The following is a 16,323-nucleotide window of genomic DNA, read 5'->3' on the forward strand; positions in this document are numbered from 1 at the left end:
ATTATCGTTGTCATCTATTACTGAGAGAAGAAATTTAATCTCTTTCAAACATTTAAAAAATTCTGACCTTGGCAGATTGTACAAGGGGGCCATCCGAAAGCAGGCAACAACGGCTCTCTTTCTCTGCTTAGAGAGAAGCTTATGCCACACAGCCTTCTTCGATCTCTGAGGATGCTCCACCTGGGGTAGAATGGGACAAATAAACACACATTTACAGCCCCAACCTGCCCTCAATAGAATGGAATCAATCAGCTGCAGCCTTTAAATTTATTTCAAATTAGCTAAGGATTATTTTGGTTGGGACTATATCCTCAGAGTTACCCAAAGCTAAATTTAAGATGCTTCCAAGTCGTACTTGGTAAAATTTACCAATTTTCCAAATAGCCTGGAGCTCCTAAGCCTTGTTATCTTCAAAGTCAAAGAACCAGAAAAGAACTCTACATAAAAAAAAAATCATTTCACATCATTCTCAAAAATTTCAAGTACTTTAAGTTCTTTTCTTTAAAAATGTCATGCATATGTGTGCATATTTGTGCATAGGTGGATATGCACACATGTGGGTGTTCATATGGAAGCTAGCATACAACTTTGGGTGTCATGCCTCAGTTGCCATCCACCATGTTTTTTTGAGACAAGGTCTCTCACTGGCCCAGAACTCACCAATTAGGACTGTCCAGTCAGCCTGTCCTAGAGATCTGGTTACCTCTGTCTCCCTACTGCTGGAACTACAAGCAAGTATCTCTAGCCTCAGGTTTTTAAACTGGGCTCTGGTGATCAGACTCAAGTCCTCGTTTCGTTCCTCTATTCCCTTTGTGGGTTTTTTGGTTTGGCTTGTTTTGTTTTGTCTTATTTTGTTTTCCTGCATAAAAATGTACTAACTTACATATCCATTGAAATAACTTTTATTGTAAATATGGTAACTAACAACAAATATAAATGGTGTTAATGAAAAGCCCACTGCTCTTTAATAAAAGAAGATAACAAGGCTTTGTGAACTCAGTACGAGGAGTAAATAGACAGATTTAATCTTATAAATGTATTAAAATATGTAGCAATTTTTGTTAGATAAGACAAATGAGAATCTGAAAGTTACAAGAAAGGATGCAAACAGGCTATTTATTTGAATAATGGTGCTTGAAACTTCAAGAGAAAAAAGGAGATTAATCATAAGTATTAGAAAGAAGATAAATTCCCAGTATGGTTTTGTCAATTAATTAGTATTCTCTAGGCAATGGAGCACAGTACTTCCCAGACTGAAATATCGCCGGCCAGTATACTTAGATTTCTGGAAGAAATGAAAATGTTATGTTAGCCCAAAGTAAAGCCAAATATATCATGCTTTGCAGTAAATTCTCAGAATATGAATACAGTGATTTTTGAAGAAAACATTAAGACTGACTGAGCATTGCAGACATCTCAACAGGGCAGTCTGTCTAACTGGCAATAACTTCTCTGACCCTCTCTCCTCCATAAGAGCAATGTAACTAACTAGCAGATGTCTTCAATTATCTTCTTGATGGGTTTATTAGGTAGTGCAGATAAAAACGGAATCAAGAGCCAAGCTGTCCAATGAGACCCAATGTAGCCCAATATAAAATTACGCTTTAGGCCCTGACACTTTAAAGGCAGCAGCGTTGATCAATACATGGCATTCTGCTGAATATGACGACAACCCATAGATGTATATGAAGCTCTTGAGCACTTGAGATACAATTGTGAACTCAAAAGAAAAGGATCCAACTGGCATCTAATCTAAAAATTTGGCCGAGAATTATACAAGGAAGAATTCCAGTAGTGGGAGCGACTACTTTAAACCTTCGCCACATGTTCTTTAAAAAGCCCAGGCAGGATTAGATGTTCCAACACTATCTAGCATAAATCAAAGCAACAGGTTTATTAATGCTCTGATTACATATTCGTGTACGCATGTTTGTGTGTATGTCTAAAGGGGATAGAAAATCAAAATGAATTTTCTAGAGCAGACAGGTAGAAAGGTTCTGGGAACGGTATAAGCCATCTTATTATTCCAAATTCAGTATTAAAGAAACCTTCTTGTCTCTGGCCCACCCTAGTGTTGGACTTACAGATAGACATGTGCCACCCTATTCAGCTTTTACACAGGTGCTGGGGATCTGAACTTAGGTCCTTGTGCTCGCACAGCAAACCCCTCACTGACTGAGCCATCTCTCTAGCCCTCTAATGTTACCTTGCCGACTAGATGTCACGTTAAAAAGAGAACATGTTTCTGTGCATATAGTATAAGTTTCACTTAGTGTATCTAAACTTCACATAAGAAAAGTTAGGTATGTGTATGGAAACCAGGCAATTGCCTGGATATATGCATTTCATAAAGGAATACTTTAAATATAACATAAATATGCAATATAAACTTCTAACTGAGGGCTTCTCAAGAATTACTGCTTTGAAAACTCTTGAACAAAGGGGACAAAATAAAGAATAAAACACATAAGAACTTGGTAGTTAAAACAGGAGATGATTGAAAAATGACACAGAAACATTTTCCTCACTTAGGGTTTTACTGTATTAGTCTTCTATAAATGTAATTTGCTCCTTGTCTCGGAGGAAAATTGTTCAAAAATCTCATAAAACCAAAAGTTAATTCAGACATTAAACCAGTAAAGGACAAAATATCTCAGACATTTTATATTTAAAGTCTTGATACACAAATAAAATGATATATAAACAAAATATTTGAAATCAGATATCACTCTGAGATATTTTTGACAGAAATATTTAGAATAAAGTCTATGATACTAAGAATCTATAGAATTTTAGAAAAGCTTGAAATATATAGTAAAATGAAGTCCTTGACATCCTAAAACATAGTATCTACAAATGTCTCCAAAAACCACAGTCTTGGAAATAATGAACTACATCTTCATTGTAATGAATATTCTAAACATATATGAAGTTTGGGGGACCACAGTTAAAATTTTTGTGCATTTTAAAAATATTCAATGTGTTTCAGGCAATTGTGATTTAATTAACACAAAAATCTGACCTGTTCAAGGTGGAAAAGTACATTTGCTATATCCAGGACACGCTCTACTGTCCTCTCAGGGTCTGACGTGTCTTCTGTCCTGTTTGGCAAGTCTTTATACAGAGCCACTTGCCACCGGATTGCAGGATCTTCCAACTATGTGAAAGGAAACACAAGAAGGCAGCTGAAGAGAGAAGGCATCCAGCGTGCTCACTAACTGGATCTAGCATGGCCACTAAGCAAACATAGCACATACAGAAACCACAGCTGCACCACAGGGGTCTAGGGAGCCACTAGACTGCATGATAGCTCATTTAATAAGATGCTACTACATTACCAAACCTTGCTGAGTAGATTTCAAGCCTATATACAAATACACAAACAGGCAACTGTGTGAGGAAATGGAAAGCTTAGTTTTGCTTGACTGTTATAACCATTTCACTGTGTATGTCTATGTATCTCTACATTTTATGATGCACACCTTAATGTATCACTAAAAAAGCAAGCAAACGCAATGCAGAGATCAGAAAAATAAAACCTTATATATTCATGAATTTATCATGTAGAAGAGAATATAAGAATTACACTGTTGTTCATAATTTTAATCAAGCCTACTGGGAAGACATATAAGGAACCATGAGATGTGACCTAATCTGTGGGTGATTGGGAATATTTCCCCAGAGTTGTTAAGATGCAATTAGGGGAGAAAATATGGGGTGGGCAACTGGGGCCTCAGGACACCAGACTTAGCATCACAGGGATCTTAAAACTCCCTGCAGCCACAGGAGCCTTTTGGGGTAGCTTGGGAAAGTCAAGGAACAGGGACAGGAAACCCCAGCCAGGAGCCCCTGGAACTTCCCAGGATTGTGTTTTTGATACCTTGAAATGAAATGTCAACAAGAGTTCCAAGCTTTTGTCCCGAGACAGAAACTCAGAGAAGCGCAACCGTGAAAACTGTCTCTACTAGCTGCACTCCAGGAAGAATCATAAATGACACTTGTCTGTGTAACCTACAACCTTCTCAGACAATTGAACTCAAATACTGAAGCAAAGAACACAGGAGAAATGTCAATACTTGGCCAAAAGACTGCCTTCAGAGCCTCTCTGCTCTTCATTTTCCCAGGAAACCCAGTCCCTCAGGTACCTCCCTAACACTACAACAGAACACCAGCTGTGGCCTTCCTTCCCTCTTGTCTGGGTATCCTTTGGATCCTTCCTGACCACCCTGATCCTATTTTTTAAATTTATTTATTATTTTATTAATTAGTTTATTCACTTTGTATCCCAGCTGTAGCCCCCTTCCTCATCCCCTCCCAATCCCATCCTCCCTTCCTCTACTCCTCCCAAGCCCCTCCCCCAGTCCAGTGATAGGGGAGCTCCTCCTCCCCTTCCATCTGACCCTAGCCTATCAGGTCTCATCAGGACTGGCTGCATTGTCTTCCACTGTGGCCCAGTAAGACTGCTACCCCCTCAGGGGGAGGTAGTCAAAGAGCCAGCCACTGAGTTCATGTCAGAGACAGTCCCTGTTCCCCTTACTAGAACACCCACTGGGAGACTGAGCTGCCACAGGCTACATCTGTGCAGGGATTCTAGGTTATCTCCATGCATGGTCCTAGGTTGGAGTATCAGTTTCAGAAAAGACTCCTGGGCCCAGATTTCTTGGTTCTCTTGCCCTCCTTATGGAGCTCCTGTCCCCTCCAGGTCTTTCTATCTCCCCCATCTTTCATAAGAGTCCCTGCATTCAGCCCAAAGTTTGGCTATGGGTCTCAGCATCTGCTTTGATACCCTGCTGGGTAGAGTCTTTCAGAGGCCCTCTGTGATGGCTCCTGTCCTGTTCCCTGTTTTCTCCTTCTTCTGATGTCTGTTCTGTTTGCCTTTCTGGATGAGGAATGAGCATCTTACCCAGGGTCCTCCTTCAATCCAGACAAATATAAGCATCTGGGTTGGAGAACAGCCTTCATCTCAAAGAAATAAAATATAAGAGCCACACCATTAAAAATAGACTAAACAATATCCATTTCCTTCTCCTCCACTTTAGAATTTCCATTGAATACGAAATTGCATGTTATGAAACAGAAATGAAGAGAGATCATCTAAAACTTCTAAACTCCTAAGAAGGCATAGTTCCAAATGAAAGAAATAGCTTTGAGGTGGAGATAAACTTAGGAACAGAATTTCAAAATATACAAATGATTTTTAAACACTGCCTGTCCTTTGTTCAGAATAAAATGCTTTCCTCTGTGTGTTTTTTTTTTCCCTCAAAGGACTCTGTGTTTCATTTTTGTCTATATTCACTAAACAGGTATTTTTGATAATGCAAAATCTTTATGTTCTCTCTCATATATTGACTCCCTCAAGGCGTTTGCCGCTAACTAGTGTTCCCACAGAGTGTAAACATGAGGTAGAGTGAGGCTGCTTCACAGTTGGGCCCCTTTGTCCACCTGGACTTTATTTTTTATTTAAAATTATTTTTATAATTTATTCATTTTATATCCTGACTATAGCCCCCGCCCTTGTCCTTTTCTGGTCCCACCCTTCCTCCCTCTTCTCCCTACCCCAACCCCTTCCCTAGTCCTCAGAAAGGGGAAGCCCTCCTCCCCTACCATCTGACTCCAGCCTATCAAGCCTCATTAGGACTACCTTCGTCCTCTTCCTCTGTCACCTGGCAAGGTCCACCCACCAGGAGGAAGTGACGAAACAGCAGGCAACAGAGTCCATGTCAGAGACAGGCCCTGCTCCCCTTAATAGAGAACCCACATGGAAACTCAGCTGCCTACTGGCTACATCTGAGCAGAGGGTCTAAGTCCCCTTCATGCTTGGTCTTTGGCTGGTCTATCAGTCTCTGCAACACCCCCCCAGGCCCAGATTTGTTGGTTCTGTTGGTCTTCTTATGGAGCTCCTGTCTGTTTTGGGTCCTTCTATTCTCCCATTCTCTTCTAAAACTCCCTGCTCTCTGTCCAAAGTTTGGCTCTGAGTCTTAGCATCTGCTTCGATCCCTGCTAGGTAGAGTCTTTCAGAAGACATTTATGGTAGGTTCCTATCCTGTTCCCTCTCTTTACCAGCTTTCAGTGTCTATTCTCTTTGCCCTTCTGAATGAGAATTAGTCCCAGATGGTTTTCAGTGAAGAATTCTACCAGCTGTTCAAAGAAGAGCTAATACCAATACTCTTCAAAGTATTCCACAAAATAGAAATGGAAAGAACATTACCAAACTCATTCTATGAGGCCACTGTCACCTTGATACCTAAACCACACAAAGACCCAACAAAGAAAGAGAACCTCAGGCCAATCTCTCTTATGAACACTGATGCAAAAATACTCAATAAAATACTCACAAACCAAATCCAAGAACCCATCTGGACTTTAAGAGTGGTTACCAGAGGAGAGAGAAGCCAGGGAGAGGCCCTACACAGGCGGCCCTCACATTAGATGAGGCAACAGCACTCTTTCTTCAGAGCGCATGAAGGTTTTGGTGCCACAAGGAATGGACACAGCAGTGAGCCTAGGGAGAGTGTTAGCATGGCTGTGTTACTGGTTTCCCCAAACCAGGATTTGATGGGGAATGGCACTGCCTAGGTGGCTACCATAGGCTCCCAGAGGAGTATCAGGATCTCAAAGCCTGAGATCCATGTGACCACTTTGTGGCACAGACCACGAAGACAAAGACTTTCAATGGGAGCTGTATAAGTTGGAAGACACCAGGAGCCCTTTCCAGGGGTCATTATTTCATCTAAAACCTGTGTCTATGAAACAATTCGTGTCTCTCACTGCATGGGTGCTTATTATATAAACTCTTGGCCTGAGATCAGCTGGAGGTTTTATGATGATTTTCATGTCTCTTGAAAGAAAAGACTCTACTAGGAATTATTATTTTCCTTCTCGATGGGTGAGTTCACATCAGGTTCACAGAAAACTTGCTTTAAAGGTAAGCATGAGTACTTAGAATACAGAACTGTGTTCTACCTGTGCCACATGGCCTAGATTTCCTGTTTGCTTTAACTCACATATTCTTAGGGAAGCAATTCTCATTACCTCCAATAGATGAATAATTCCTAAATAAACACTTTTGTCTGAACAGTAAAGGAAAAATTTTAACTTGTTACAGATATCTGTTTTCATGCCTCCCAAACCAAGAAAAACAGTTATAAAATGTATATGCAATACTTACTCAACCTGTGACACATTCTTTTTCAATTTCAAAATTTATGACCCTCTACTTTTAAAAATACAACATTTATTGCCGCTAGGCAATAAATAATACAAGGTCTTTTAATACAGAAGTGGCCAATTAAAACAACCTTATTTGGTAGTATGAGATTATTTGTATGTAACATTATCCTAAAAATACTAAACATGATTTGGAATCAAAGCTGGCTTACCTTGCCTTGTAAGTGTATATTACTACGGATTACATCTCGTACTTCCTCCTCGGTGTCTTTCTGTCAAGAAATACATGTTACCTAAAAGAAGTCTTTCATAATAAATGCATCAACTGTCACAGTCAAAGAAGAAATCAAAACCCCATTAAGTAGAGTGTGTCTGAAAGGCATCTTTATCAAAATGCATGCTACAAATTTGAAGAATTCTCAGATCCTTTAAAAATCATGCGTGTATGTGTTTGTGTGTATGTGTGCATGTGTGTACACAGTTGTCCATGGATGCCGGAAGAAAGTGCCAGATATCCTGGAGGAGTTGTGGGTGGTTTGTGAGTTGCCATGGTTGGTTTTTTTGGGAGCTGAACTCAGTCCTTTCCAAGAGTAGTATATACTGCTGAGCCACATTTCTACCCCTCAGAAAATATGCTCTACACTGAAAGCACTTTGAAACAAGGCTGCCATCTACTTTACCTACTCAGTAAGGAGGTCGAGGGTCAACAAACAAGAATCTAATTCATAAAAAGAAAGAAGACAAACATATTCTTATGAGCTCACATGGAAATAAATCCATGGCTTTCAGATTTCCATACTATGGCTTTGCATGTCACAACATACTCCATAACGGAGCTGTAACAAGAAGCGTGTACGTGAAAATCAAACATCAGATAACTCTGCTTAAGCCTCCCTCCATTTCACTCATTCCAGGCCACAAAACAAGGCTCCTAAGCATTTCAAGGTTAGTCTTTGGCAAATAGGACCAGGAAAATGTATTCTCTATTTTGCATAAGTACAAACTCTCAATCCCAGAGCACATTTCTGAAAGCTTACATAGTCATCTGCGATTATGCAAGATAAAATTAAGAAAATAACATTAGCAAAATTAAATCCTAATACTTATAAAGGACCACCTGAAAGCTAACACCTTATCTAGCTACCACTGGCATAAAGTGTTTGGTTTCTAATGTTGAAAAATCACCTCTCAAGAATCTGACCATAGCTCTCATAGCAGATTTTATAAAGGAGCTCAATGTAATCTATTTTACCCCTATGGCTTGCTATCCATGTTTGCTTCCAGAATATGGCTTGGAGGTGATTACCATCACTTAGGATAAAAAATGCGCTGAAAATAATAGTCATTGATTTAAGTCCTAGGGTCTGCAGAAAAACTATTTACTAAAAATATAACCATAAATAAAATACTGATAGAATTATTCAAAGGGTGGAATGCCGAAGTCTGGGGGTCTGATGACTAACAGCCCTGGGTGACCAGGAGACTCACCAAGCTAAATCGATTTTTGGCCAGAGCAATAAGCTCTTGGTCCCCGGGGGCACAGATGTTCAGCCCAATGGGCAGTAATCGCTTTAGAGCTGCCACGATCAGAGATGTCTGTGTAGAATACCGGTCCCCTTTGCGCTTCATTTTCTTTCTTTCTTGATCAGAAACGGCTGCCTGTGGAACAAGGATGAATAATGGGATGCCCACCCACATTTCCACATTTCTTTCATTCCAACGTACTACTCTTCTTAAAAGTCATGGCTCCACTGTCCTTATTTTCTCCTGGTCCTTATTTTCAGGAATCCCAGCCATTCTGAAAAGGTTATCTTTTCTTCTCAGCATTTTTTTTTACTTTTAATTTTTCTTCTTCCTATATCTTTCTAATTAACTAATGATATTTTATTCCCATTTACTTTTTAGAAAAAAAGACACATCATAATATTAGGAAGGAATTCCATATAGTAATTTCATATAAAATATTCTTTCTAATTCTCAATTTTAAAAGAAATTTAAGTACAGAAATCTTATTTTTGTTTGGATAGATGCTTTACAATTTACATGCATGTGCAGGATGTTTTTTTGTTTTTTGTTGTTGTTTTTTTTTTAGATATGTACACACTGTCTGGATTGTTTCTAAACTATCTTTGCAGTTTATACATAACTATTACAAAATACATTTTCCTCTTTCGTTATACCTTTAGTGTATCTCCTGAGACACCAAGTGGTATATCAGTCTCAGTAGTAGAGAAATAGTCAGGGGTTTCAGTGTAAAACTGAAGTATCTGGTGACTCTTTTAAGAACTATGCTGGTGCTTTAAGGGTACCTCAATTTTATGATAAGTTCTGATGGGCAGAGAGTGGTCTTCTAATAAAGAAAAAAAAAGTTTTAACCTAGGAAAATAATTGCCCCATATCCACTTCAAGTATGCTGGATTTCTTTTGTAGCAATAATTCTAACCTTAATCAGTTCCATAACAATGACAGACCGACCGTGAGAAAACAAACAACAGGGAATTTAGCATGCAAGTGATTGGCATTGCTTAAAAGAAGGTGACAGTCTATACCTTTAATCTCAGCACTTGAGAGGCAAAGATAGGTGAATCTCTGTGAGTTTGAGGCCGCCTGATATACACAGTGAGTTCCAGGACAGCCAGAGCTAAACAGAGGAGCACTAGCTCAAAAACAACCAACCAAAACAAAACAACAACAAAAAAAAATACGGAAAAAGGTAAAACTTGGTACTGCAAGAGTTCTTAGCACAGGGATAAGTGATGTAGCAGTTGACTACTTTTTTTTAACATTTATTTTTTTTTATGTGTACAGAGTTTTTACTTGCATGTATGCCTGGTACCCACAGAGGCCAGAAGACATCAGGTCACAAAGAACTGGAGTTACAGATGGTTGTGAGCCATCATGGGATGCTGGGAATTGAACCTGGGTCCTCCACAAAAGTAGCTAGTATAGTTAACAATTGAGACATCTCTCCAGCCCCAACAATTGATTCATTGTAAAGGACTGGTAAATACTAAGTCATCATATTGCAGTATATTATTCCATACAGTTGTGCTCCATCAAATCTATAACTTTCTGAATATTAGAAGCAAGAATATTTACATTCTGAAGACATATACTTATTGTATGGATCACATTTTTTATATGTACCAGCTTATAAGAAAGTATTTTTAGTAAGTTTAGTTACTAGAAATCTGTAATCCTTCAGAAGTCATTTTTATGTTTCAGCATTTTACCACACCTGATTCAAACTAATGCTAGAAGGCATCCAAATAGCACAAATGTTTTTTTTTCATCAGTAAGCAATATTATCAAACCAATATAATGATCTTTATGAACTTTCAAGAAAAAACATCTCTAAAATCTATCAACACATAAAAGAACATTGAGACAGATGAGAAGACTCGATACCTTGGACATCTTAGACTTTGTGTCAGTGATGAGGAAGGACATGTTGTTGATTTCATTCTGCACCACAAAGTTCTGCTCTTCTCTTTTGAAATTCTAAGAAGTTGAAAAGAAAAATTCAGTTAAAACTACTTGGAGAAAACAATACAGTCAGAGTTATTCAGGAATCCAGAGTGTCTTCAAGGGCAGATGCTGCTTTGGGTGTATGACATATGCAGAGACAGTTAGAGACAACTGACTCAAGAAACATATATGGAAACGTAGAAATAAGTTTGATTCTATGATATATAATAATATCCCTACTATTGAAAGTACCATTAAGTGAGCCTGGTGATTAAAATACAGAGTCCTCATTCCAAAATATCCTTTAAGACAAAAGTTTAAAGACATTTCATTGGTGTTTGAATGATTTGTGATTGGAATATAGATGCCAATTTTCCAACAGTTTTCCACGTCTTAAAGCATCTAATCCTGGACCCCTCCCATTTGTCCCCTTGGCAAGTATAAATTGGGTTTCCCATGAAAGAGAGGAAAAGGTAAAAAATATACACTTTTCCCAAAGTACTCCAATATGCTAATGTATCATTTAAAATGCGCTGTACAAAAGAAGGAATCATATATCAGGCATGGTGGCACGTGCCAGTGGTCCCACAAAAGCAAGAGAATTACAAGCTTGAGGTCAGGCTAACTCCAAGGCCAGCTTAGGCTATAAAGTGAGATCCTGTCTCAAAATGTGAAGATCAACATCAAGGCAGATCTCTAGGCTACCATGCCCAACCTCTCAAACAAACAAACAAAATACCTCATTTGAGTCACTTAGAAGAGCAGAAACAAACTAAAACAATTTCCAACGATGTCACCGATAACAGACATCAATGCAAATATGCAAATGTATATGTTTCAAAAGTGGTTTTAAATTAGGCAAGTCGTAAATGATCCCAACATGTGGAGGTGAAGCAGCCGCTCAACACCAGCCTGGGCTACATGACACACTGTTTAAAAGAGGGGGGTATAAACAATCATCTTGATGTTTATGGAACGCTATAAAAAATTTATCTTTGGGGAAGAGCCTTGAACTCATTGACACAGGAGACAACTTCCTGAACAGAACACCAACAGCACAGGCTCTAAGAGCAACAATCAATAAATGGGACCTGACGAAACTGAAAAGCTTCTTTAAAGCAAAGGACACTGTCGTCAGAACAAAATGACAGCCTACAGATTGGGAAAGGATCTTCACCAACCCTATATCTGACAGGTGGCTAATATCCTATATAAAGAACTCAAGAAGTTAAACAGCAACAAAGCAAGTAATCCAATTAAAAAAATGGAGTACAGAGCCAAACAGAGAATTCTCAATAGAGGACTAATGAATGGCAGAGAAACTCTTAAAAGAAATGTTCAACGTTCCTAGGTTGTTTCCTGTTTTCTTCTTCTTCTGATGTCCATCCTCTTTGCCTTTCGGGATGGGGATTGAGTGTTTTAGTCAGGGTCCTCTCTTTTGATTAGTTTCTTTAGGTGTACAGATTTTAGTAGGTTTATCCTATGTTATATGTCTATATGAGTGAGTATACACCGTGTGTGTCTTTCTGCTTCTGGGACAGCTCACTCAGGATAATCTTTTCCAGGTCCCACCATTTACCTGCAAATTTCATGATTTCCTTGTTTTTCATTGCAAAGTAATACTCCATTGTGTAGATGTACCACAATTTCTGTATCCATTCCTCCACTGAGGGGCATCTGGGATGTTTCCAGCTTCTGGCTATTACAAATAAAGCTGCTACAAACATGGTTGAGCAAAAGTCCTTATTGTGTACTTGAGCCTCTTTTGAATATATGCCTAGGAGGGGTATGGCTGGATCTTGAGGAAGCACTATTCCTAGTTGTCTGAGAAAGCACCAGATTGATTTCCAGAGTGGTTGTACAAGTTTACATTCCCACCAGCAGTGGAGGAGGGTTCCCCTTTCTCCACAACCTCTCCAGCATGTGTTGTCACTTGAGTTTTTGATCTTGGCCATTCTGCTGGGTGTAAGGTGAAATCTCAGGGTCATTTTGATTTGCATTTCCCTAATGGCTAATGACGTTGAGCATTTCTTTAAGTGTTTCTCTGCCATTCGATATTCCTCTACAGAGAGTTCTCTGTTTAGCTCTGTAGAAACCTGCCACAGAGGGCCTCTGAAAGGCTCTGCCCTGCAGACTATCAAAGCAGATGCTGAGACTTATGGCCAACTGTTGGGCAGAGAACATGGAATCTTATGTAAGAAGTGAGAAATAGTAAGATCTGGAGAGGACAACAACCCCACAAGGAGAGCAACAGAACCAGAAAATTTGAACACATGGGTCTTTCCAGAGACTCATACTCCAACCAAGTACCAGATATGGAGATAACCTAGAACCCTTGCACAGATGTAGCCCATGGCAGTTTAGTATCCAAGTGGGTTACATAGTAATGGGAAGAGGGACTGCCTTTGACATAATCTCATTGGCCTGCTCTTTGATCACCTCCCCCTGAGGGGGGAGCAGTCTTACCAGGCCACAGAAGATGACAATGCAGCAACTCCTGATGTGATCTGATAGACTAAGATCAGAAGGAAGGAGAGGAGGACCTTCCCTATCAGTGGACTTGAGGAGGAGCATGCATGAAGAAGGGGGAGGGAGGGTGGGACTGGGAGGGGAGGAGGGAAGGGCTTATGGGGGAATATAAAGTAAATAAAGTGTAATTAATAAAATTAAATTAAATTAAAAACAAAAAAAAGAAATGTTCAACGTCTTTAGTCATAAGGGAAATGCAAATCAAAACGACCCTAAGATTTTACCTTACATCCATCAGAATGGCTAAGATGAAAAACTCAAGTGACAACACATGCTGGAGAGGTTGTGGAGAAAGGGGAACCCTCCTCCACTGCTGGTGGGAATGTAAACTTGTACAACCACTCTGGAAATCAATCTGGTGCTTTCTCAGACAACTAGGAATAGTGCTTCCTCAAGATCCAGCCATACCACTCCTAGGCATATACCCAAAAGAGGCTCAAATATACAATAAGGACATTTGCTCAACCATGTCTGTAGCAGCCTTATTAGTAATAGCCAGAAGCTGGAAACATCCCAGATGCCCCTCAGTGGAGGAATGGATACAGAAATTGTGGTACATCTACACAATTGGAGTATTACTTTGCAATGAAAAACAAGGAAATCATGAAATTTGCAAGTAAATCGTGGGATCTGGAAAAGATCATCCTAAGTCAGCTATCCCAGAAGCAGAAAGAAGCACATGGTATATACTAGCTCATATAGACATATAATATAGGATAAACCTACTAAAATCTGTACACCTAAAGAAACTAATCAAAAGGGAGGACTCTTGCTAAAATGCTCAATTCCTATCCAGAAAGGCAAAGAGGATGGACATCAGAAGGAGAAAAGAGTGAACAAGTCAGGAGCCTGACACAGAGGACCTCTGAAAGGCTCTGCCCTGCAGACTATCAATGCAGATGCTGAGACTTAAGGGCAACCTTTGGGCAGAGTGCAGGGAATCTTATGAAAGAAGTGGGAAACAGTAAGATCTGGAGAGGGCAGGAACTCCACAAGGAGAGCAACAGAGCAAAAATTCTGAGCACAGGGGTCTTTCCTGAGACTGATACTCCAGCCAAGGACTATGCATGGAAATAACCTAAGACCCCTGCACAGATGTAGCCCATGGAAATTCAGTATCCAAGTGGCTTCCATTGTAATAGGAACAGGGACTGCCTCTGACATGAACTGATTGGCCTGCTCTTTAATTACCTCCTCCTGAGGGGGAAGCAGCATTACCAGGCCACAGAAGAAAACAATGCAGCCACTCCTGATGAGACCTAGTTGACTAGGATCAGAAGGAACGAAAAGAAGACCTCCCCTATCAGTGGACTTGGGGAGGGGCATGCATGCAGAGGGTGGAGGAAGGGAGGGATTGGGATGGGAGGAGGGAGGGAACCACAGGGGGGGATTCAAAGTGAATAAAGTGTAATTAATAAAGAATTTTAAAAAAAAAGATTAATGGATAAAAGAAAAAAAATTGAGTTTAAAAGAGGTCCTATTTTCCTGAAGTCCCCAGAGTCACCTACCATCTGTTCTAAGCTATCAAGTGAAATTCTAGGAGACAAATTAAAGAAATGTCATGCTGGCACTGACTTCAGGGACCAGACAACTGGTCTACCTTTACAAGCCCTAATCACACACCAAACAGTAGATACTTCTGAACGGCATTCTCATACTTACATGGGATTTGGACCAGTAGATGAAGACTTCAGCTACCATGCGAAACAACTCCTCTGCTTCTGGGTTAGGCTCCTTCAGCCACTTTGCCCTGCAGCACATGATGAACAGGTTCTAAGTTAAAGTTAATAAATAAAACAAGCTTTCTCCCACCATCCCCCAACTGTAACTGTCCAAAAGCTTCTTAAAAGAAATTAAAAATTAAAAGTTTAGTTTGATTTTGATAAACTATTGCTTTAAATCTATATCCACACTTATGTATTGTATGTCTTATGTATGTGTACATATATGTATATATACATAACAATTTAAATGTTCTATTCTGTATAAGCTGCTTATACTTGTTCATCTACAGCTCCAATCTCTGCTGCAGAAACAGAAACAATATAACAATAGATGTGCAAAGCATAGAAGGTTTCAGAAAACAAGATCAGTGGTAAGCTGAAGATGTCCAAGATAATTAATGTATACATTAATATTTTGTTATATTATGGCCATGAACAAGCTCACAGGTGAGGAGTCAATGAATCAAATGGTTTACATGAACAGCTGAGACAAGCAGATAATGAAGGACTGAGTGGAGTGATCCACTTTTGCACATTGTACCTGTTATAGTCCACAAATCGGATCAAGAGTGGGTAGAAGGCATAGAGATCCCTGGCCAGGGTGGTGAACTCATCTAGAATGAGCAGCTCAGCCTCAGACATGTCTCCTCTGGCCTCAGCTTTCAGATGATCTTCTTCAGACACTACCATGGCAGCCTTTTTCTTTAGCTTCTCCATCAAGGGTAAGAAATGAGTTTTCAAGAGCTGAGGTTTCACCTTGTTGATGATAGGCTGTGAAAAAACTGTTTGGAAATAGACATTATTGATCTGATGTGAAAAGCACCCATAAAATTGCTGGTATGATAATGGGAGTGAGATCTCCACCTCTTCTCTCTCATGGCTTCTTTAAAGATAGAGCCCATGTCTCTATCCTTTTTCTAGCCACAACCCTAACTACATAATTGATGCTTAAACATGATTACTGAACTCAATTAACGTGCTTACTTTTAACAAAAAAAATTGATGATTTAGAATAAAATTTTTAAGAAGACTTGGAATCATATTGGAAATCAGGAGTAGCATACATAAAGTCCCCAAGTGGAAATGAGTCTTCCAGCCCTTTCATTTTTAGAAGACAAACACTCTCTGCAATGTCATCACGTGGGACCTGCAGTCTCCTCATCTCATCCCGTCCTCAGCTCCTCAAGATTATACACAGCACTGCTGTCCTACTTAGCGTTCAGTGGTAGTTCCTAGGCTTACACAGGCAATTTCTAAGATGGATTATTTTTACCGTAAAGCTATATAATATGCACACATATACATAAATATATTCACATACATACATAATACATTGGGTGATGCATATGTGAGAAAAGTTAAAAATACACCTATTTGATCATTAAAACTGGTATTATTTCTTTTAGTTTTCATCAACAGATAAACTCCTTAACTC

General features: G+C 39.4%; 1 protein-coding gene across 1 annotated transcript in view; it reads right to left on the bottom strand.

Annotated features, from left to right (window-relative positions):
- The window catches only part of Ryr2 (ryanodine receptor 2), a 533,102-nt gene that overhangs the window by 77,401 nt on the left and 439,378 nt on the right, over positions 1–16,323 (bottom strand). Inside the window, exons 68-74 of the mRNA XM_060372656.1 lie at positions 15,430–15,670; positions 14,827–14,914; positions 10,576–10,668; positions 8,656–8,826; positions 7,380–7,439; positions 3,023–3,157; positions 68–180 (exon numbers count right to left, since the gene is read on the bottom strand). Of these exons, the coding sequence (XP_060228639.1) occupies positions 68–180; positions 3,023–3,157; positions 7,380–7,439; positions 8,656–8,826; positions 10,576–10,668; positions 14,827–14,914; positions 15,430–15,670 (901 nt within the window). The remainder of the gene's footprint in view (positions 1–67; positions 181–3,022; positions 3,158–7,379; positions 7,440–8,655; positions 8,827–10,575; positions 10,669–14,826; positions 14,915–15,429; positions 15,671–16,323) is intronic.

This window comes from Meriones unguiculatus, chromosome 19, assembly GCF_030254825.1.
Source record: "Meriones unguiculatus strain TT.TT164.6M chromosome 19, Bangor_MerUng_6.1, whole genome shotgun sequence".
In the NCBI taxonomy this organism is placed as follows: domain Eukaryota; kingdom Metazoa; phylum Chordata; class Mammalia; order Rodentia; family Muridae; genus Meriones; species Meriones unguiculatus.